Here is a 25,119-nt window from a genome sequence, read left to right as displayed (position 1 = left end):
TCCGCGTCCGGAGCAATGTGATTTACGTGGAGGGAAATGTGAATTAAAATGAATAAATATTGCAATGTTTGCCTGCTGTTTGTCCATCGACCGGGATGTGTAGATGTGCAGCGTTTTGGAAGGATCAAGTCGGACCTTGTAAACAGTAGCCCGGAATGAACTTGAGCAAATTGGCAGTTAGAGGGCAGTATGCACAGCCAAAAAAAAGGACTAACCGTCCTTGTTTGCGTTTACACACCGTCTTGGGTTTGCTCGCTCGTGCTGTGCTTAATCGCAAATGATGAAGATACATGATGGAACATTAAACTGTGTTCATTGCAGCCACCGGCCAGGTAAGCGGCGACCGTTTCGACAAATCTTAATTCTTCCTCGCTCAGGTGGTGTCCGTCTGGAGGGACTTGTTTTTTGTTTTTTTTTCTGCTGGTTGCATTCCTCTCCAGAGGCAAGATGCAAACGGACGCGTATTCCATTAAAGTTGAAGTTTTATCTCTCGCCGTAATTTATGTGCGCCGGGGCCACTTTTTTGCCCAGCGGCACCTGATCCGCTTGGCGCCCGTTGGTGAGTGGTGGTTTGAAGATGTCTTGGTAGAGGGTTTTTTTTTCCTTCTTTCGTTGATTACGCTTTCCCTTTTTCCACTGAGTTTACTTTTCCCATATTTGTCCTGTTTTTCTCCCGCCACCCGCCTTAGTCGGGCCCCTTAATGTCCAAAGGGCATTTCAGGGGTTTTACTACCAATTGAGAATGGAAATTGGGATTAAAAAGCTTAAAAAAATCGCTCCAAGCCAACGGGGGTGTGCGTGTGTGTACCTTTGTGTCGTACAAGCGCAAGAGGGTATAGAAATCTGTGTGGAAATGGTGCTGGGATGTTCCATCACACCGGTTTGATGGAGATTTATTTGGGGAGAGCGTTTGTGTCCGTTTGTATATTAACATTATCGGCCTGCGTGTTGTAGTTTTGCTTTCGTTAATCATGGTAATTTTTCAACGCAGCCAAAGCCAAACAATGAGGATAATTTGTAAATACGGCTTAGTAGGGGGATTTTGTGCAATTTTTTTTTGGTGGCTAGTAACGGTGGTAGATTTTTGTGTTAGTGATTTTTTATGCGTTACAGAGTATGAGCATTAATGAGGGTGATTTATGAGATGATGATAGATAAGGTACAATGTGTGTAGTAATGATAAGCAATTAAGTGCATTCGCTTAATCATGAGCAATTTTCTTTCACGATTGAAACAGCACTAACGCTTGGCAATTTTAACGTGAGGAGATTGGACAATTTTCTCAATATTTGACCAAGGCACTAGGACGAGGAAGTTGGTTTAGTCGGTATCTCTCTGTAATATGTAATATGTAATATGTCTTAATTAAGTTGGTAGGTTTTTTGTGTGACGTTGCAGATGCTAATCATAGGTAGGATAAGTATCAATTCTATTATTATAGAATAGCCGTCTTCTCTTTTACTAGTCTTGGTCCTCATCTATCTTTTGACTTGACCTACTGGTCTGGTTCTAGGGCTTCTGGTTACTGTCTCGTTATCAACTACAATTTTTGTTCCATTTTTGGAAGTTGTGGTGATCCAGCGATCACCATGTTCCATGATCGTTTTTAACCTTATGTTCTGGAAAGACTGTGCTAACACTTATTTCTATAACAGTAACAATGTATTGATTGTTCATATTGCTGCTTGCATGTTTATAGAATAATAGACTATGCAATACGGATTTTGATACAGGGATTTTAAAGGGATTTTTTAAAATTTACTTTAGGTTTTTTGAGTTTCTCATTTTTTTATCAGTTCTATAGTTTACTCAATATAATTTAGCTAAGAGTCGAAAATTGGTGCAATGAATTCAAAAATATTGAAAACATTTTCTAAAAAAACTCTCGGATATCTTTGTAGCTCTAATGGCTATTTTGAAAAGGCAGATTTTTATGCAAATTCTATTATTCTAGATTCAGCAATTGCTCATTGATTTAAGAATAAATAAATCAGAAACTTTTCTTTTTCTTATTCTTTCGACTCAACAACCGTTGTCGGTCAAGGCCTGCCTGTACTACATGTGAGGTTGGCTTTCAGTGACTTATGGATTACTCCCCATAGCAGGATAGTCAGTCCTACGTTTGGCGGCACGGTCCATTTGGGGCTTGAACCAATGACGGACATGTTGTTGAGTCGTGCGAGTTGGTACCAAGAAACCTGCCTAAGAAACTTCAGAATGGTTGTGAAACTCAAAAAAGAAAAAAAAATACTTTGATAGGGTTCTAGGATTGGTAGCAGTTCTTAGAATTCCGCAAGAGGGAGCCACTATTTCTATTTCATTTGCTTAGTAGATCTTGCAGCTGCAAAAACACGTTTCCCAGCAAATGCAAAGTTTGAAAAACGAACCAAAATTTGTCAAAATGCCTGCAGATCCTCAAATGAAAGGCAACGCTAAAATGTAGCTTTTTCCATTTCCAACTCTCAGACTGCACGCTTAGATCGACTAAACTAACCTGACACAGTAAATTAATAGTGTTACTTTAAGCTTCATTAGTACACAACAAAAATGTAGCACACTGAGCGTCGGCAACGTTTCAGGTACTCTCTTAGTGCTTTACTTCCTCTTGAAAGCTTTACACGCTGACAAGAAGAGATTTATTCACCTTAGAGCTTCGCGGAAAGGCGTACCGTGTGCGCCAGGAAGTTACAGTTACTTTACCTGCTTAAACTAATTGCAAAAAAAACTGTACATTATAGCTCACCCATAGAGCGAGAGGCTTACAACGAGCGGCTAATGTAGGGAAGCTTTGTTTAGTGGAAAATGCAAAGCAAGAAACAAAACCACTCACAGCAAGCAAGGAAAATGTAGTGCGAAATTGCAAAGGGTGCAGTCGGGTTCATAACATCCACTAGAAGCAATGGTTCATGCTCTCCCACAAACCAAAGCCTCACCGGAAGGCCTTTGCTTCCGGAAACAAAAACGGAGAATAGAAACTTGAAACGAAATACATGTACCACGCCTACACATAAATACGGCGCTCCTGCTGGTCACCGGTTGGGCCGGATATCCGGACAAGAAAAAATGCGGAACCTCTGTTCCGCATCCGAAGCCCCCCTTACAGGAGAGCATATTTCTTTGCCTCTACAACCGACCATTTGTATTGTGTAACGGGCCCGACTCATTACGATGCGTTTATAGTCGTTGCTGTCGGGTGCAGTGGCGAGGCACGGCTTTGCCATTGCTACTGCTTTCCCACCATGTGGCAATTAAATGTGGTTTTAATTTACATATAATAAATAGGGGTTTATCCGTTGAAAAATGAGTTTCCTTCGCGGATTTGTTTTGTCGGTACCACTTTTGCTGCCTGTTTGGTTGATGGTTTGGGCGGGAGAGTATGCGGGACATATGCAAAAGGCAAAGCAGGAAGCGAAATTCAAAAAGGAAGCAACCTCGCCGGTGCAGCACAACATACCGGGCCCGGGCAAATGATGCATGCACTTGTCATGCAAAACAACAGACACGGTTGGCATGGCGCGCTGTGCAGTAACCGCTGATGAATCGGTCGGTCGGTCGGTGGGTCGAGCATTTCCGGGAAAAGAGGAAAACCTCCCCATGGACAAGGATGTACCATCTTGTCATGCCGGGAATGGCTTTCCAGGGGCTCACCGGGCGCCGTTTATTCGTCGGCATCAGCCAGCTTAAACGGTCATCATCCCAGCCGGTTGTTTCGATGCACAAAACGCTTCCTGTTTGGAGCACACAGAAACAAAAAATAAGGAAAAACTTACAAACTAAAGGAAGAAAAATAAAACAGCAATTCGGAAGATGCTGCATCCTTAGTTGATTTCCCCATTTACGTGATCCTTTCCGCCTGCCGTTTTTCCCACTCTCACCGGGGCTGTGCGGTCTATTGTTCGCCACATTTTCACCTCACTCGTACGTTCTCGGAATTCTTCATGTTCAGTTTTGAGCGACGAGACGAGTGAGGGAGAGAGAGAGAGAGAGTAATTCTTTGCATCACGTTCACGGCGGGACAGCGACCGGACAGGGGGTAGTAATTAAATACGCTTTCCACTCTATGAAGGCTTATGACTTATTCATGTTCACCCTAACCACCGCCGAATTCCTCGCTCCAACCATTGTGGTTTGTTTCTTCTTTTTTGCGCCAGCACAGGATACGGAGAAGCTTTTCAAACAGAGTGAGGGGAGCTTTTTTGTGTGGGGAAGTTAAAAAAAACCAAAAAAATCCACTTTTTTGCATGTAAAGCCGAAGTATTTTGGCACCGGGCGGGGCGTTTCGTAATGGGTTTGAGATCTGTTTTATTTTTCAGTAAGCTTTAGTGTGTAAAGCAATAAAAAAGAAACACATTTTTTCCAAATAAAAAAAAGCCACTTGTACAATAAGCTTGAGCTTGAAATTCTGTTGCTGTGCAGGAGTTCATACTGCGAGGGATATCTCTCCCGGCAAGCTAGATCCGTAGCAACGTGCAGCAGTTTGTCCGCGTGAGTGTATTTTGCTGGAATGCTCTTGATGAACAAAAAACCTTCAAACAGCAGATCTCTTTTGTTGCACTTCTCCTCGGCAATCACGTTTAGTGCGGGAGAAGGGCAGCGATTTTAAAAACAAAGTGAAGCTTTGCCCCGCGGATGAGCGTTTGCTTTCATTTGGAATGAAAAATCCGTCTTCTTTTTTTCGTTGCGGAAGTGAACCACATCCAATGCAGCAGCAGCCCATTTCGAGGTGGAAGCGAAGTAGCTTGACATAAGTGCAGTCGAATGATGGAAAATTGCTAGATTATGCAGAGCTGCCGCGGATGCGGGATGAGGTGAACTTTGCGAGGGAAGTGAGCGCGACAGGAACAGGTCGCGTCGCTGTCCGGATGTCACAAAAATCATAAATGTTCGCCAGGTCGTGTTTCGTGTTGTTGCTTTTCTTTGCTCCCGCGTTCTACTAGAACAGGAGGAGAGGACACAGGATCAGGTTGGGTGAAAAATTAATAATTCGTACAGTGTATTCGGCCGGTCTCTTTGTCGCGCAGTTTTGCATTTTACGAAGTCGCGCGGTACATTGCGCGGAAAAAGGAAAATAATGGACCGAAAAGAAAACAAAAAACCTATAAAAGGAAGGATGACATCAGATTCGGTTGGACAAACATCATGATAATGAAATTTTCACACACCATTTTCATTGCTGTCAGTGTCGTTTACGAATTAAAATAAAAAAAAATCCCGCTCTGCAGGTTATTGAAAGGACAATGCACAGAGCAAACTTGGTGCCCCTAACTGTAGCGTAGGGTGTGTGCCATAGAGAACGTGCGCGAGAAAGTGGACTGCGGAGTGGATTGTTATGGCGTCATTTAGTAAATGGGGACACTACACTAAAGCGTAATGGCTATTGGGCCTTTTAAATGGTTAGCATGTTTATTGGATGAGTTTGGGTTTGGAAATTAATATTAAACTGTTAAAGAGATTGAGTTTTTTATTTTACAGAGCGATTTTTTGTTATTTATTGTGTAAAACTAAAGGGTTCACAAATTCAAGACTGATGTATATCCAACGCTGTTATTTTAATTATTTTTGACAAAATTGCTAGAAATTCATGTTGACACTAAAACTCCGAGGCTAGTCATTATGACTCATTAATCGAAACATTGACAGTCAACGAACTGGTCATCATTCGTAACCAGTGATGTTCCGTGGGATATATACCTTTTTACCCGATATTTATTTTTTAGATTTTTACCGGGTTTTATCTCTTTCGTTTTTACCCGGGTAATTATTGGGTATTTTTGATTTAATGGAATTTTTAATATTTTTTTCACTGATATAAGAAATATTTTTGTAAAGTCTCTATAAACCAGACTTTTCCATATTCTTATATGCATTTTAGGCAAACACATGGTCTCTCTATCTAAATATTTAATGAATGTTATTCTGCGAACGAGAATATGATTCAACACCTATTTTTTAACTCGCTGCACCAACGGGCTGGAGTCGCTTATGCACATTTGCATTTACTGAATCCGTCCGATTCTGGGTCGCTTACGGATTGCTCCGACCCGGTAGGTTTGAGTTGAACCGCCCATCACTAATACAAGTGTTTAAGTGCTTTCTGCTAGGAGTTATAGTTATATATAATGTTGGTCAAAATATCCGCTCTCACATCAAATTTCCGTTGAAAACCGTACCATCGTAGCCATATCATAGATGCCAATTACATCCAATATGCAAAAACTCGGTGTTGCGCGATTGAAAAAACCCAATCTACCTGGGAAAATGCCGTTTTCGTTACCTTTGGTTTTTCCCGGATTTGAAAATACCCAATTTGGTACATCCCTGTTCGTAACACAGTTTGTTTTCCATTTACAAAGATTTGTCGGAGATACGCGGTTTTTGATAATTTGACATTGTATGCAAAGTCTTTGAAAGAGAACAGGTCGAAGCGTTTAGAGTAAATTGACAGAAAGCCATGGGAAAATTTTGACAGTTAAATTGAACATTGTTTATGTTGAGCGATGGACGTTGTTATGGAGTGAGTAAGAATTTTGTTCAACATTTTGCACTCATTTTCTATTAGAATATTACTAGAACTAGAATCCAGTTAGAATATTGCATGGCTGATACAATCCGAGGATCTCTTTTATCATTCGACGCCGGGTTATAAGCAGAAGACGGTATGCATATTGTACTTTTGTGTGCCGATTCGATGTTTCATTTCACTCTCTTTGTTAAAATGAATGTAAATAGGACTTCTGTTACCCAGTTGGAACATGTAAAGTGCTGTTTTATGCCTGTTAAGCTTTTCATTCTTCCAGCATGACCGTTGCAAACGGTAGTGATTCGTGGTTACTGAATGGCAAGCAATGAGGTTAACTGTATACAGAGTAAACTGCAATTAGTTCTCCTTTATTCTCCAGAAGTGATTGACCGCAAGAAATTTAACCAATATAATCTTCCTAATAGTAAATTCGTCCACTTTTCCACGTTAACTTTTAGCCGTTTTTTTGTAAACACTTTTTCATGAAACTGTCAAAAGCGAGCTGAAAATGGCAACCTAGCAACGGGCTTTGCATCGACTTGTTCTCCTTAATAGATCTTGATTGTATGTACCAACATGATTCAAGTTAGCCTGGAAATTGTAAAGTACAAATAAAGCTGTACAAATTGAATGATTGGATGATGATCATACACAAGCACAACCAAAATACTAGTGTCTCAACATGTTATTTCTGATTGATCAAAAGCTATGAACAATGATTTGTAAGGTGGGGAATTGGGCCCTAAACGAACAGAAGCCAAAAGACGACGAATAACGTTTGTTCACCTTTGACCAACGGTACCTATTGCATCTGTAAAATGAACCAAGCAACTCTAAAGATATTAAAAAAAAGATTTTAAGATATTGAGATAGAGATCTTCCGTCCATTTGATTGTCCATTTGAGACAATTGAGCAAAAGATAAACTTCCCTATTTAGTGTAGCGATGCTTCCCACTTTTATTTGGCACAATCAATAACCGTTGTAGGACTTCTACTTCTTTGGCACAACAACTGTTATCATCCAAGGCCTAGCCAGTACCACTAAAGGGCTTGGCTTTCAGTGACTTATTGATTACTCATAGCAGGATAGTTAGTCCTATGTGGCCACGGTCAATTCGGGGCTTGAACCCATGACGGACATGTTGTTAAAACGTACGAGACAGACTTCAACTGTACCACCTGACCAGCGCATAAGCTGTAGGACTAAGTCTGCTTAAATCACTGGCCTTAGTTTTCAATAACGTTGTTGGTTTACTCATCGCAGAAGTGTCTTACGTATAGCAGACTAGGTATGTTTGGGGCTTGAGCCGTAGCACATGGACTGCTAATAACATGACTGGACGTAATTATCCAATTAGTAAAATTAACTGTAGCATAATTTGCTGCACAAATAAACATAAATGAATACGCAATTGAGCAGAATTGTTTGTCTTACGTTCGTATTGCCATACCATGTTGTTGCAGTTGCCTCCCAAATCAACCAAAACATCAATAACCAAAGTATCAATATCTCAAAGTCATGTCGATCACAATAGCAGCAAACTCGACCCGAAAGCAAACGATTAATGCTTCCCCTTACCCCTGCGGCTCTTCTCCTTCTCCTCTCCTTTGTATCTCTTCCCTTCCAATGCCACTCAAGCCAACGGCAAAACAATACACCAATCGATTAGAAAACGGTGACGCGGTGCAACTTACGGCAGTAGCTACATAAACAATCGAAGAAAGAAACAAATCACGAACCCGAGCGAACACGGACGGGTAAGATGATCTTCGCCTTGGGCACGCCGAAAATCTCTCCCAGCAGGTTCCCCACACCAATCCACTACACCCACCCATCCCGAACAAAATAAGACGCACAAGTCACGATTTCGATTTCAGCCCAAAAGGTGCTACAAATGGACCGTCCGTCTGTCACACAAGTGTGAGCATTTGTTTTGCCTTTGCCGTTTTCCGCGCGTCGCTCGCTCGCTTCTACTCTGCGCGTTGTCTGCGGCGCTGCAGTTTGTGCGCGTGTAGGTGTAGGTGGGCGCCGGCTATGGATGCTGCTCCCGGTACCGCAACACGCACAGCATGAAATTATACTGCGTTGGGGCGGTGGAATGTTTTCCTTCCCGGTGGGAGGGTGTTTCTTTTCCCCCCGTGTCTCCCGGTGCGTGCCGCATTAATGCGCGTAGACGGTGCGGGCGGTATGGTGCGCTTCAATAAAACTGTGCCTTGCGGCCGGTCAGCTTTGTGGAGTGGGTCAGGGTGCAGGTGAGATGTAGGAGAAGGAGAAAAGGGCCAAAATGTGTAACGTTTTTTTGTTGCTTTGTTGCTTGGAGCGAGTGGCGTGTGTTTGGAATGATATGTCCATTTTGGACCAACGATGGCAGCAGCATTCTCATCCCAGTGTGTGGTGTTTGAAATGGAAGCCAGCTATTGGTATTGCTGCTGCACTCGGGCCGAGTGCAATCGAGCTGGGAGGGGGGTTTGGAAGGGGGAACAAACTCGACCGTGATGCACACAGCACGAGGCGCCGGAATATGAAATGAGTTTTTACGGATCCATATGATGCTTTAAGCATTTTATATATGGCTACGTGTGAATGTGTATTTGTCTCTTATTTTCGATGTTTGGTAAAAAAGAAGAATGAAAAAAAACAACTTTCTGTTAATCGACCATCTACTTTTGATTTTGTTTCTTTAATTTTATTGTATTTTTGCAGCAAGTGATAAGTTACTGATTTGTAAGTGATAAGTTACTCAAAATTGTGTTTTAATTAGCAGGACAAATCATCGCTCAGTATTATCGAAATCATAGCCTATCATCGAAAGAAAGATTTTTATCTTATTTTATTGGCTCAGTAGTAAATAAAATAAGCAGAAAATGCACCAAACATGAGATTTGTCTTTTTTATGTTTTGAAGAACCTTGAATTGATTTATAGTCTTACTCTTGCATGAAGGGTTTTCGGCGGTTTGATTAATGCTACCTCTACAGATGATATTTCTGCTCTCAATCTGTTAGTCCTCTCGTACATTTATTATTCCCCAGCATATCTTTTACAAATTTTTTTTATTTTAAAAAACGTTCAAAATTTTGACAATCTTTTGCTTTGTAATCGAATGAGGCGTAAAATTGTTTAGTTTTTTTTCTGTTCAACTACAGTGCAACTCCTCATAACGAGTGCCCCTTATAACGAGTTTTTCGCATAACGAGCAAATCTAAATGCTCTTCAAATACCTCTCTTAACGAGTCAAATCTCGCATAACGAGCAATTTCATTTTTGTTCCCGATAAGAAATCGTGATCATTTCGAGAGTTTCGATACTAAGAATCGTTAAATAGCAAGCTCTTTACAAAAGAGACAGGTATAAGTGTGAAAGAAAAGTTTAAGGGAGGTGACACATTAACACTCACTACCAGCCCAAAACTCAAGAAGTCATACAAAAATTTAAAAAAAGCCGGGGTGGGCCGTTGGCGCGTCCACTCCTCATCCCGATAATTCTTTTCAGATCTGAGCGGAGCTGAGAGTTTAGCTGCGCTTATGTATCAACAAGTGGAGTATGTGAGGTTCTTTCCTTCTTATTTGACAATATTGGAGCCTCTCTTTGGCTTCAGCCATGGAAGTGGGCAGGACGCGGATTTTAGTGTGTAGTGTACCTTTCTAAGAAACGTGTGTTTGACAAGTGTGAAGTGTGTTCTTGCAAACATTCTTGATCTATTTGCTCATGAAGGCGAGAATTTCGATACTAAGAATTGATCAATGGATTACTGTTGCCCCATTTGGGTGTTCCGTATAGTTTGTGATGCTTATAAACCTCAACCTGCTTATAAACCTTATAAACCCAATTATTTCAATTTTCATGCCAATTGTATGAAAAAGAGCCTCCCGCATAATGAGTTTTTCGCATAAAATGAAATGAAAAGATAAAAATGTTTAATAAAAGAAATAAATGAAAAGTACGTTGGCGGTCCCGTGGTATAGTCGTCAACCCGTACGTCTTAAAAAGAACATGGCTGTCGTGTGGGTTCAAGCCTAGGATGGACCGTCCCTCCGTTGCAAGAACTGACTTGTCCAGCTGCGTGGTTCTGGAATAAAGTCTCGAAAGTCTGGAATTAATTATGAATAATGCAATTCCTCATTTTTGCTATTTATTATTACGATATTAGTGTATTTTCTCTCAGTGATTACGGTTTTTAATGTAATCAATTCTCAAAACTAAACCAAAGACGCTAAAATTTCTCTACCATATTTAACAAATGAGGGAAATAGTCTTCAGAAAGATAACGAAACACTGAATGGCATCACACGTACCTTGGGGCGACCTTTTTACCTTCTCTTTTACTTGCTCCCTTATTGTCTATTGATGCTGTCCAACCTAGCAACCGGATTTTACCTCGAAGCACTTATCCGAATCTACCCCAAACGATTGCCCCCCTCTTCAACCTTCCATTCCCGGCCCCTTCTAATCCTACAGTCACTTTCTGCGTCGGCTGCACATGCAACACCGATAAGAGCTGCTCCGCCTCTCAGCCAGATCGCGAGCGCGCGCGCCCGTCTGTATACAAAACAAAATAAAACACTCACCGCTTCGGGGCGGATTTATTGCCTCATCTGTGCGCTATTTGACAAATTAAGCCGATCTATTTCGCCCACTGTGTGAACTTTTTCTAGCTCCCCTTCTATACCCTGCCAGCACTGTCGTTGAAAAAAAAGGAAAACCAACGCCACCCACCCGGGGTGCAGTAGTCACCCAGCCATCCCCATGTTGCCCTTTTCGATACGTTTCGTAAGTCACAAAGAGTTATTCAAGCAAGAAAAAGAGAAAAAGTGCGAGAGAGAGTCAAATCAGACGAATAATGCAAACATCGAAAAGAGGGGAAAAGGGTGTACAGAGGAGAGTTTCTTCTCCAATGCAACTGCAAGCAACAGGGACATCATTGCATGCGGGCGACACACACATTAAACACTCGCCAACTAGAATCACGAAAATATGCGTGATCGTGAATCCGTTCTTAAGCTGCGCTTCGAGTGGTTTTAGGTAGCGGGGGTGGGTGTAGATGGTGAAATGGACGTTAGGTGGCCACGAAATCGAGACGAAACACGACTGACAATCGTTGTTTATTTTTGGAACGATTTGCCAAAGGCTTTGCGTGGCCAGACGCACCATGCACCAGCGAGGTTCATCGATAGCTGTTGTAATGGACTTTTGTTTGTGTTGTTGTTACTGAGAAGCGTAGAAGCGAAAGAAGGACAGGAGGATTATGCCGAGTGTTTTTCCGAAAGGTGAAAGTGAACGCAAGGGTTGATAAATTGGAGTTCAAATCGGAAATAAAGGTTTCCATAGATTGATCTTTCTGAGCTACGGTGAAGCTTGCTTTTATGCTGTGCGTGTAGTAAAAGATTTAGTTTAATCTCAACTATCTCAACTGCAGAGTAATGCAAACAAACGACCCAACCAAGCAAAACAAAAATCAACAAGTCCGAGCCATTAAGGACTGTGTCACGCTTTTTAAGGTGAAGCTGACATTACCAATTCAATGCTAGGCTTTAATTAAAGCATCCGGGATTATCCTTTCAAATCCCCACAGTGGCTAGAAAATGGCTGTGGATAATTTTCACCTTCCTGGAGGGTTTGCTGCTTTGCTTAACACTCATTTAATCTGAGTGTTATTTAATTTGGTATTGTCGTGATGATGGTCGGACCCAGTTTAATGTACTGCTTGTGCGAGCAACAATTTTACGCCGAAAAGTCTAAGGCTTTTTCTTGGAAAAACTAAAAGCTTGAAGCGATGAAGCAGCTTTTTTAAGGAAGAGAGAGAGAGAGAGAGAGAGAGAGAGAGAGAGAGAGAGAGAGAGAGAGAGAGAGAGAGAGCGACACTTTGGTGCCTTGGTAACTGGTAGCGTTGAACATTGACTTAAATATGGACGATCAAATTGTCGTCTACAAAGTCGTACCCGGAGCAAAAGGACCTTTTCATCGGCTATAATTTCTTGGAAAATCTGTACGAAAAGAAGAAACGTCAATTAATTGGAAATAAGCAAAGAAACACGACTGCTTTGCTAGCAAGCAATCATAAACGGCATTAAATGAAATCATACCAACCTCCATCATGAGAACACACACACATATCTAGCAATGAAACAGTGTTCTGTGTAATGCGCAAGAGAAACTTTCCCTTCGGTGCAAAACCACCCCAGCGCACGGCACGAAACCAAACCAAACAGCGCAGCTTCCCAAACGGATGGCTGAACGGTGGAAAGAAAATTGTTTCCGGAAAGAAAATTGAACCATAAATCGATTAGAAGAGTGCCGTGGTCGTCGCCCACTGGCGGAGGGATAGGGACGGTTTGTGGATATTAGACAAAACCCGTCCCATCCATGCGCGAGTAAACCCCGTCCATGACCATGCGCCTCCATCGTGCTTTGGGAACGGGAACGGTGAAAGTTTCGACTTTCTGGTATGCGCGGGCGGTTTTTTCCGGAATCACGGTTTGGTGAACGGTTTGATTAGATTTGGCGTTAAAACTGGTTGACGGTGGTGGTGCTGTTTCTCGTCGTTTCTTCTGCGACAATTTTTAAGCAAACCCTGTTTCACGCTCTGTAAATAAGTGGTAATTCAATGGCGGTTCGGTGGTAGATTGTGAATGGTTTATCGAGTACGCGGAAGAAAAACTAGCATAATCGGGCTTTTGGTTGGCTTAAAAGGTTGAACAATGTATTGTGCTTGGCGATGAGCAGTCTGTGCCGGGTGGTTTGACCATTTTTGTGTTGATAATTGTTCCAGAGTCAAGTATAAGATTGATTAGATTAGGTTTGTGTTGGGTGTTAGCTTCACCCCATGGATTGATCATTTTGACAAGCATTTAAACTGTGTTAAACTGAAATAAGATGCGAGCATCTATTTCCCATCGCTCGTCCACTGTTCAACACACTTTCCCAGCACTTATCGGGGCGTCTTTTGGGTTGTGCAATAATTAATCATGCCGTCACAAAGAAAGCAAAGCAAAATCATTACTTTTGACCAAACAATCATAAACGTGCTCAGGCCAACAAAACGCCAACAGCAAATGAACTTTAAATGATAACTAATGTGCCAGCTGGATGCGCCGGGCGCGCTTTACAAAACGCAAACACATCCGCCATGCCGGGTTTGAAAAATGAGCTTTTGATAGCTCTCACTCTCTGTCTATCTCTCTCTCGCTCTGTCTGTGCATCGCTCAACAGCGGCAGCTTTGCCACAGTTCTTGATAGCTTTTTGTTTATAACAAAGCAACGAAAGTCCTTTCTTCCTTCCTCTAATGCATCCAACCATCGGGGTTTTTTTTTTTACTGTCCTTCTGTTCGGGTTTTCCCGGGATGGTAAAAATGTGATAAACTGCCATCACAAACTGCCACCCAACCCGTGTTTGGTCGGAAGGAGAAGGAAGTACGGGGAAAAACGTAAACGACGCAGCAACGAAGGACGTGGGAAATGGATCACTTTTCATGAGGTCAGAAAGTTTCGCCCGCATCGTGTGGTCCAGTGTGGTCAGCGTTGTTTCCATCGGTGGCAGCACCATCAGCGTGTTGAGGCTTTGGCTGCTGTTTATGCTTTATTCCTTTGCTGCTTCATGTTTTTTACTTTCCTTTCCTTTCGCTTGCTAAATAAACATACTTTCCTCTCGAACGGCGGCAGACCACCCGGGTGACCATATGGTCGATAAATTGTCGATTGTGCCGGCGCCTTCACAGCGAAAGGTTGTGTGATCGGCGAACGTGACAAAAGCGTCGGTCGGGACAGTCCGATCGATGTCACGGCCCGGTGATGGAGGCGCACGTTTCGCCCGGGAGTGTGTAAGTTAATGGCTGTTTTATGATTGTTGGCTGGCAAAAGTTGATAGCGGTACAACACAGCACCACACACAGATGCAGTTCACAATACATTAGCACCTCGCATCATTTGCAACAGCTTGGCTGAGAACAAAAAGGTGACAGGAGAGTAGAAAAAAGAGTAAATCAAAACAGAGATCTCAGTGGGGCCTAAATCGATTCGAACGACCCAACGGGTTCAAATCCGGGCCGGTTCGGAAGGTGATGAATTTTCCTTCACACAAGCTCCTGACACGCATTTCACCTTTAATCTTTCCGACCGGTTCAACCCGCTCTCGCGTTCAACATCGGGGTGGACAAATTTCGTACAAATCAGCTCCCAAAGTGGAGCGTTGTCGTCGGGGCGGCGTTTCGGCCGAAAGTTGTCCATTTTGGGGCATTACGTCTTCGTTTCACGAGCGCCCATCAGCCCACCCCCGTGCCACCAACGACAAACGTTGACGAATGACCAAATAAGGGCGAAAGATTGTGTGTGTGTGTGTTTGTGCGTGTGATTTCACAGACGTCTGTTGGTAGCGACAGCCCACGTGTCACGTGTCGGTTTTGTGTGAGATTTGGGAAGACTAATGGGACATGGCCCCAAACCCATCTCCACCGCTGCTCCAGTGTGTCTTTGTCTTGACGGTGCTTCGTTTTACGGAAGCAAAACTGTACGGCAACACGGAGCAATGGTTTATTTATCGAACACAACGAACGTTTTCGATGTCCCCCCAAAAAAGGGTCCCCGTTCTGCCGATGTCTTGTCTTGGTGGAATAATTCAGCAGAAAACATACGGTATCGATTGGAAAGTGTTGCGGTGTGCAGGCTACAATCACTGTTGTCAAATCTTCTCTTTCCTTGATGGAACGGGTTGAACGGAACGGTATGCAGCATTCGGAATATGTGCTAATGAATTTATGATGCTATACAAGTTTTCGATTTTGCTTAGCTTTCGGTAAGGCTGGCCTCTGGTAAAACAGGATGGAATAACATTTGTGGCATAAATTGCGATACATCATCATGGCTTATCCTCGGGTATGGCATTGGCAATGCTGTTTGGTAGATGTCTCTTTTTGTGTGTGCAAAATGGTTTTTCGACTATGCAGATTCGAGAAAACGCCAGTGGTTTCATAATTTACGACCTAGGTGAAACCCGGTGAGTTGATGATGGAGGGAGTCTGGGAAGGAGAGCGGCCGTTGAGATGCGAAAAAGCTATCATTTCGATGACATTCATTCATTGCCCCCTCCCCCGGTTCGTTTGGTGTGACGGAGACAGACGGAGTTGGTACATAAACGTGCCCACCATGGATTTTGTTGAGCGAATTTTCGGTTCGTTTCGATAAATGTTTAACGAATGGGGAACGTTTCGTTCCATTGCAGCAGCGTTACAACTTCTGTCTCGGGGATTTGTGGCACGATTGTGGTTCGGGTGCGTGGTTAGATGGAAGGAGTGTTAAATATTTGCTTGAATGAGTGATTTGATTGCAAATTAAATAGGGTGACTTATAGTATGCAACGGCAGCCTGATGGGCTAGCCTGATGGGCAGCCTGATAACGCAATTTATCAAGGTAATGTCATTTGGAATTGATTTAAACAGGGAGTTTCAGCATCGTAAACAACATTAGTAAGCTTTTATTTATTTGTTTAGGTACAACAAAACTTGCTTTGGCAACTATTAAAGAAGAATGTAAGTGTTTCTTACAGGTTCATCATCAAATCAATGATTCGCTCGTGAAAATCCTTAGAGAAGACTCCATTCGGTAATACAACCTAAAACAACACAATAATCAAAGCTTAATAGAGAAGTTTAATTAGAGTCTTGTTTCTTAACGCCACATAAAATTATTTATAATTATTTATGTAGAATCTGCGTTCGTATTTTCAATACATCGTGTTACGATAGATTTTGTTCTCAAGACATTAACTTTATGCAAATTCAGCCTTTTCCAGAGCAAACTCGTTTGAAGTAAAACATGTTACTAAAGTAAAAGTTCATGAAAAAGCCATGCGCAATTTTTGGGGCAACGTGATCGAACAGTTCCTTCCAAACAACACAGATTAGTATGTTTTGGAAGGAATGAATATTGCAAAAGACACTTCAAGCGTACTTTCTTCGTCAACTTTCAATCTGCTCATCCAGGACAGTGGTTTCCTACCTTTATTCAAGCAGCGATTCGAATGATCCATTTTTCCAATTTTTTTCATTTTTTCCAAATTTCCCAAAAATATTTTTTTGAGAAAAAACTTTTTACAGATTTTTTTTTGAGAATTACATAATAACGGAATTATTAATTTTTTAACATAGCTGTTATGAGATGTTATTGCTTTACTGAAATTCATTGCCTTTTGACCATATTTATACATTTTATCAAGTGTTTTATTTCCATAGTGCCATTTTAGGTACACAAAACAGGCATGTTCCCATATAAAATCAAAAAAAAACCGGTCATTTTAGATTTTTGTTCGAGGATGTTTTTAACATGTTGTACTGTTTTCACTAAAATAAGCAACAGAAATGAGTTTGCTGTAAGTAATTTACCCAAAAAAGCCAAAATTCGCTTATCTGGCTGAGTGAAAAATCGACTTCAAATCATTCACGTTCTTCTGGGTGTGGGTTGACGAAAGGTGTTATACAGTACTTACTCAATTTTTTCATCAACCAAATTTATACATTTTTTCCGATCAAATTATGTAAAAAATCAATATAATGGTAGTAATCCTTGCTAATCACACGAAAACCAGCTTCAAAACTAAGTTACATTGATTTTATACACTGTTTTGAGGCATCTTTGTTTACCACTACTATAGGAACACAATACGACGACTATAGGAACCATACCACCATTATAGGTACAACGAAGTAGTCACAAATATATATATATATATATATATATATATATATATATATATATATATATATATATTTTTTTTTTTTTTTCGTAAAATGGATGTATTTTACGGTAAAAATGGTTGTGTTTACAAAGATAAAACAAATTCCAATCGCTATGTGTTAAAATATTAATAAATTTTCCTTCCTGGCACTTTAAATCTATTGAAACACATCTGTACCACCTGAAATTGTACAACTATTGATACATTTGCCCTATTAACCTGTGTTATATGACCCTTGTCATGGCAATTATCTCCTAATTACCTGATGAGTTCGATTGCTCATGCTTTGGAATGCGTACAAATCAAGAAGAATAATTCTGTACCTTTAATTCGAAGAAGTCAAAGAAGTCGTAAGCTGTTAGTATTCTGAAAACTAATAATTGGTGATTAACTCAGAAGTTATAAAGCCTGACAAGCTAGCAATACGACCAGTCCGACACTAAAAATATGACGCAAAATTTGACAATATCGATTACGTCCCCAACCACAGCACTTATCTGAAAGTCCATTTAAAACCCCAAATGCTCCACATCACTGTTGGATGGGCCAAAAACTGGCACTTAATCGATGCTCCAATAATTTTTTAGAAGTAGACTGGGATGAAACTGTTTGTTTAACCTCGTCCTTCAGCACAGTTGTTTGCAGGAATAGTCATAAAACGTCCGTCAACGATTTAACATTTTCGATTCTACACAGCTTAGGTAATGGTTTTCAAACTGATTATTTGAAAATATTTAAGTTTGTTTTGTTTGCACCTAAGCTAACTGAAACTTCATTGTTTGCTCTTGTTTACAGTTAATGTGTTTCTTATCAGTTTCTGATAAATATTTGCTGTAGAAAGCTTTCATTCAATTTCTCAGAGGTGTGCTAGCAATCAAATAAAAGGCTAAATATGCTTCCATTTAAAAACTAAACTGATGGACAACTTTAAAAGAAATCGACCCCACACTTTGTTCAAAGCTCCGATACATCGTATCCGTCCCGCTCGCCGATTTGTTGATGGAATGATTGAATCAATTCCAGCGATACGTGTCCGGAGTGCAAATGCTTTACTTGCGAAAACCATCCGTTTGCCAGCCACAGTTGTTACAAATACCCAGTAGCAACAGTAACAACGAAGCACACGAACAAACGGGCAAAGCAAATAAGATCGTTTGTTTCACACATTCGACAAACACCGTTCGATGAATGGTTTTTAATTTGCTACCAAACATCCCTCCCCCTCCCCGTCCCAACCCTCAGGAAATCAGCGTGATTGTGTGCGTCGGGCTGATGTAACAGCTGCTTGCGCCCAACGTTGGCAGCCCAGTGAGACGTCTTCCGTCTTGCTTGGTTCGAACCGCAAAACGTAGCAAAGATTAAAATTTATTTCACTTTTATTAGCCAGCACCACCACCGGGCGCGCTTGTGTGTTTGTGTGTTGGGTTTTGATCGGATTTCATCAGGCATTGGTCGGATGGTTCGATGGCGCGCTGTCGCCACCATTGCCTGATATACACCACTAGCAGCAACAATAGCAGCGTGAAAAAAGTAGGAAATCAGACACATACGATTGCGAGCACATAAATCTCATCGCGCAGTGTGTGTGTGTGTGCGAGCGCCGCACCTTCATCATACTGCGCGGTGGCCTCGCCGAAGGAAAACGTGACAGGAAGTCGTAGCCACATCAAGTCACACACAGAAATTTGTAACAAACCATTATTTTTCTTCCCAGGGGAGCGCGGTAGGGCGTCGGAGGGAGGGTTGGGGGCGTCTATTAGGCGTGGCCGGCGTGCTATTTCATCGGTAGCGACCGACCGAGCGGCCGAGCGGATGAAGATAACTGTGACAATGACAGCTAATGTGATATCTTCCGCCGTTTATCTTCCACGATCTAGGGGAAAAGGCAGTGTAGGGGAAAGAGGAGGAAATGAGAGGTTAGAATGGGTGGGTTCGGATTTTCCGCTCCCATAGGAATCCCTCATTCCGACGCCTTGCGGCATAAAGTTGTCAAGCAGGAGGTGGTCGCTGAGGTTTTTGGGAAAGGATCCTTCGCACGATCCTTCCTTCATTCGATTGGCGAGACACAGAGGGGGGGGGGGCGGGGGAGGGAGTAAGAGGGAGTGTGATACGGAACAGAAAACAAAGAAGATGGAAGGACACATATTTGCAACCGACTGGATACTGGTTGGTATGTGGACGTAAAATAAACGATACACGCGTGTGTTTGTGCTGGCCGCCCTTCCTTCGCACCGGATGAACAATGTGACAATAAAACTGCTGACGATTTCCGGTGGCCCTCTGCCTCGCCTCTCACCAACAAATCAAACCCCACCCTACACCCACACGTCTTCGTGTATTAAAGCACTCTTCATCGCGATGCTTCTTCCGGGTAAGACACTTCTAAATGGGAATTGTTGGGTGCACTTGGCCCGCTCTTACGCCGGTCGTTGGGAGTGGGATCGAAAACATGCTACCGGTTGCTGCGTGTGGGCTGCCTGTGGCTAATATACTGTCCCCCTCCGTCAACCGGTCGGTTAATCAAAAAGCGTGAAATCTACCCGGCGAAATGTTGACGTCGTTTAATTTAATTTGTCACCCACTGCGTGCGCTAGATGGCGCGTGTGTGCCACCGTGTATCAGTGTCATCGGTTTTTGGGTGTCGGTTTTTTTTTACGTTATTTTAAGAGTACCCATTTGAGGTGTTTTATAACATCCTCAGAAATACACACACACACATACATGCGTGGGAACGTGACTGGAGCACTAGTTGCCTCAAGGGCCGAGGGTATTATTCGGCATTCATTCGACATTCAGTGGTTGTGTTTACTGAAGATGCGTGAGATGATCTCGAGACGCGTCAAAGTTGACAGGAAGCGAGGGTTTCGATTACACTCACGTTCATCTGGGTGTAGTTATTACCGCTCGAGATGATACGTTAATAGGTGCTGGCTGGAAGAATCGATTACACTCTCTGAGGGCAGGCTTTGCGAAACGAAAGAGAGAGAGAGAAAGATGATGGAAAGGAGAGAGTTATAGACAGTGTACATTAAATCATGCGTGATACAGTTCGAAATTCAGTAACTGGACGCATTCTAGCTGCCTTGTTTTATAGTAGAAGTTTGGATACTTGGCTAACAATCTCTTTACAAAAGCATGTGTCGTTGTTCAAGAATAATAGTTTTTGAAAGAAAAAAACATAAAAATATATTGTTAAGGAAAATAAGGATAAGGAAAAAATCCGAGCCTTATGGATTGAAACAGGGATAAACAAACCTTAAATAATTCACATTGACAATTGCAACACAATTGTTTATAGAAGACTTTATGCTGGACCATTACTTCTCAACTTTGTGGCAGTTATACAGATCTATTTTCCTTCGCTGATTGGATTAGAAAATTGGCAGTCCCTTCATTTACAGTACATTTTCGTCCCTCTAATTTAGAAAACCTAAGAAAAAATCTGTATCCTTCTCATTTGTGTATGGTGTTGCCATTTCATGATGGATGCTCCAATCTGAACTCGTTTAAGCAGTTTCCTATAGCAATAGTCAAGGGTGCATACTAAATGTTCTCTTTTTAGTTTGTATGAATTTCTCTTTCACTTTCAATCTCTCTAATTTGAAAAATCTCTCTTATTTGATCTTAGTTCAATCGGGTCTCAAATAAGAGAGAGCTGACTGTTGGCGAAATTTTTTGTAGATCTGTGATGTTCTTTATTGAAACTACTACACGAAAAAAAAAATCATCCCAGGAGAAACGGATTCACCGGACCTTTTAGCTAAAGTTAATTTCCACGTAGCTGCTCGTATTATAAGAAACTATAGGATACTAAGATTTGACCAAACTAGACGTGCATATAGCGATAATGGACCTTTGACTGCGATGGCTATCAGATTTAGTCAGACTCTTTTGACTGGAATTCCTTGTGTTAACCTGTAATTCTTGCTGCTATATTCTTAGTCATTTTTTTGTGCTGATGTTACATTGTACCGTGATGCTTTATGTTCTTATAAGATTAGTTTATAAGATCAGTGATAAGGTCAATGATGGCCAATCACTTAACAAATACAAATAAACAAATAATCAAATTGTCTTCAGATTTTTTGGTAATACGGTTTTTGGGTGGGTTCGAGAGCTTTTTGTAAAAAATGGTTTGATTTTGTGTATTAATTTTTTTTTCTAAATATGATATTTGAGGAAGAATATCTGCTATTGTGGAATCATATAATTTTTCAGAAAATGTGTTGACAAAACCTAAGAACCAGACGTTTTGACATTAATAGTTTACCACCATATGAATCTTATTAGTGATGATAAAATCTAATAATATGATGATAAAATTAGTGGTGATAAAATGATCTGATCCTATGAATTACAATGACACGTCAGTAAACTCTACACAATTCATTATTGAGTGAAATATCTAAAGTGCTATTTTTAATAAATTCACTCCTTACTCGGACCCTGTCTGACGCTCTTGGAGCAGTTTTTGGGGTTCGTCACGGTTGTTGATGACCTGCAGACGGCTTCTCACAGAGACCGAGCATCGAGCTGCCCGTTCCAAACGCTCGAGAAGATGCGGTTTGCGTGTCAGAAACATTGGTCAGTAAATGATTTCGTTTGTTATCAACCGGAGATTGGATGTCCGCCCCGAAAAGGAAATTACGTTTCGGTTTTCCCCATATCAAGGACACCGAGCAAACGGAAGACGAGCTATTGGTGACTGGTCAGCAACGATGATGTAAATATTTGATCGCCGCATTCTAACTCTGGTCAATAATATCTTCCACTTTTTGTTGTTGTTGGTAGAATCAGGTGATTACTATCCCTCTCTAAAAGTGATTAATATTCACTCAAATTGAGCTTTGAAGAGACCAAATGGACGAAATGACAAGGATTCTAATAATCTCTGTTCCACCAGACCACCCGGTGTGTGTGGTTGTGTTTGTGTATGCTCTGGAAGTGCTTGATATCGAAAGATGAGACAAAACACCGCAACGTTGTGTCCGGTTTTAGTCCAGAGGTGGATCGATGCGTGATTGACGCACGATCTGATAGGTTTTGGCCGATTGGCTATTTGCCGGGAGCAGCGGGTGGACCACGAGCCGTGTAAAGCTGTTCTGATCGCTTTTTATCATTTGACTGACTGGCTGACTGACTGACGGACCGAACTGGTAGGCTGGCTGGCTTGCTGGCCGGCTGGGGATTGACTGATATTTTGGGTCAATTGTTGGTGGAGACCCGTGCCCGAGGCCTGTCAATCAGAGTCATCCTGCGCACCATCGATATCATCGAGCGTTTTTGGTTTTTGATGTACGTGTGGTGTGTGTGTGTGTGTTTGCGTGTGTGATTCTTATCGGAGTTGACGCGTGCAAACACGCTTCTCGGATGACCGTCCGGTGATTAGCGGTGCCATTACACATCATCTACGATTTGTGGCCATGTTTGATTAATCTAACATATGTTTGGTTTTACTTTACGATGTTGTTTTTTCTTTCTCTCTCTCTCTACATCCTGCAGTGCCGACGACCGCCCTCGCCGAACCGTACGAGGACTGCGAGCAGCCGCCGGAAATTGCGCACGGCTCGGCCCGGCTCACGGTAGACGACAACGAGGAGTATGTGACGGCACACTACACCTGCAAAGCGGGCTACCGGTTGCAGGAGCCACAGCTAGCCCAGCTTCGCTGCAGCATCGAGACGGACGAGTGGGACTCGACGAAGCTGCCGGTGTGCATACCAGGTGAGTGTCAGTGTCAGTGTGCTTTCCCCGTCTTTATTTTTCAAGAAGATAAGCGCGTGCCGAGCTTAGCGAGAGCCACCCCGGGGATGCAAGGCAGTTAGGATCTGTTTGTTATTTTTCGGCGCAGGCAAGGGTGAAGAACGCGACATATCGTCTGAGAAGCATAACGTGAACCAATTTTCCACCCACTTTATCATCGCATCGTCTCTGCTCTGCTGCTGAGCTTTTTTGGGGGGGAATAAAAGAAGCGAAACACACGAGGACGCCAAAATTGAAGGGAATAAACTTAACGAGGGATAACAAATTGAATTGATTGGTACTTATGGCATGGCATGGGTGGCAGGCAGGAGGCAACCCGAGAGCACATCCGTGCAAGTAGCTGTGTACCGATTGTGCATGATTGGCTTGCATTGTGTCAGGCAGATGTAGTGTGCGCTATCGTTATTTTAGGAATTGGATTCGTTTTTTTTGTTCACTTTGAACCACTCGCTGATGCCACCATATTTGTCTTATCTATTGCGGTTTCCGGTGGCATCGGGTCTTCAGGTTTCGATGTACGTAACCGCACAAAAAGATGGTCAGAAATTTTGCAGATTTGAAGAAGTGAGGCCATTTTCTGAGTGCCGATATGGTCGATCCTCCATGCATGAGAATGTTTCATCCAGACTAGCTACAATTCATCAGAAACAGAATTGAGTAAATATAGAGCAAAAAATACACATACTCACACAAACATACACGTACAGTTGGCTAGTGGAACTGTTAGCCACAGTGGACCATTTATTTTCAACCACGTCCCCGGGAAGGGTAACTGGATGCTGGCAGTGAGGAAACCGAGCAGCTACGAAAGATGGATTTGCGGGTTTTCCGAGCAGTTGGGCTAGGAAAAAGGGGGGTTCCTCACCAACCCATTTTTTGCTAGGCATGCTAAATAAATTATACAGCACATTCTGCACCGTTTTGTTTTGCTTCGCAAACTGGTACGGAACGTGGGCAAAGGATCTGAAACCACCGACCACTGGTTTGGTTGGAGTATGCAGGCTCGAAGAAAAATTGTAAGTTACGGATTGCCCCAGCAGTGGAAGCGGCGGATCGGAATCTTTCACCGGTGCACCGGGCATTGGAGGCATCTTTCTTTGTGCTTTGTGTGGCACGGTTGTGGTACCAGCCAGTCTCACCAGACCTGCGGGTGTCCAGGAGCTGCCGGCCCTCTTCAAGGGTTCGAGAGATGATGCAAACCCAGAACGTCAGCGAACAGACAGTGCGAGATGCATTGCAAACGATGAATAAATTGTACATCGTACATTGCAATGGAGGCATGCAGGACCAGGAAAACATCCGGTTGGTTTATCGAGCATGCAGGTGCAGCATTTTTTCCAGTTTTTTGTACCAACCGTACCCGTTGGGAATCGATTGCTTTCGTGCGAGTTGGTCTAGACACTGCACTGGGGAAGCTGCTGGTTCGATACACCTCAGACTCAGAGCACCGTGAGTGCTTTAGTGTCTATTCCGCCACTTGGCCACTTGGAATGGAAATGATAAACGGAACGATTTATCGATATTGAACTCCATTACTGATCGGGGAAACGGTGGGATAAGAGGGGTGTGCACGATTCACACCGGCGAGTGGTCTTCGATTGTGTGCGATCGTGTAATCCATCTCGCCTTGAAATAGATCCCAGGCAGAGATCGATGTCGGCGGCACTGGTGAGAGGCCCTGGGAATGTGGAGCATTTTTATTATTTATGAACTCATTCATTTGCGAGCATCGTGCAACAGGGATTGCGGTGTGGTATTCGGTTTCTTTCGGGTTTCCATTTGTTTGGCACGCTCTCGAGCAGGGTGGAGGATAAAAGTGTAGAGTTTGTGTATTTAAATCGGTCCATCTTGGATGGAGATTGTTTGGAAGTGATAGCAGGTACTTCATGGTCCGTGCTTTTTCCTCCGCTTTCCATTTTACACCTCCACATTGCTACGTTATACGTTGTTTTACAGGGGGTTTCGAGGATGAATGGATTGGATTGGGTTTAACATGGCAAACCTTCACCGTTTACAACAAGGACGTACTAATAAACGTTCATCGGGCGCTCTATTTAAGATAGGCATTTGGTTTCTTTTTACGACGGAAACTTGTGATTACTTTTTT

At 42.4% G+C, this 25,119-nt stretch overlaps 1 protein-coding gene across 1 annotated transcript in view; it reads left to right on the top strand.

The window, feature by feature from the left end:
- Positions 1-25,119, top strand: part of LOC120893399 (fibrillin-2-like) — a 99,820-nt gene that overhangs the window by 5,378 nt on the left and 69,323 nt on the right. The window contains exon 2 of the mRNA XM_040295244.1: positions 22,752-22,973. Within this exon, the coding sequence (XP_040151178.1) occupies positions 22,752-22,973 (222 nt within the window). The remainder of the gene's footprint in view (positions 1-22,751; positions 22,974-25,119) is intronic.

This window comes from Anopheles arabiensis, chromosome 2, assembly GCF_016920715.1.
Source record: "Anopheles arabiensis isolate DONGOLA chromosome 2, AaraD3, whole genome shotgun sequence".
Lineage (NCBI taxonomy): Eukaryota > Metazoa > Arthropoda > Insecta > Diptera > Culicidae > Anopheles > Anopheles arabiensis.
This window is presented reverse-complemented; position numbering and strand designations above follow the sequence as displayed.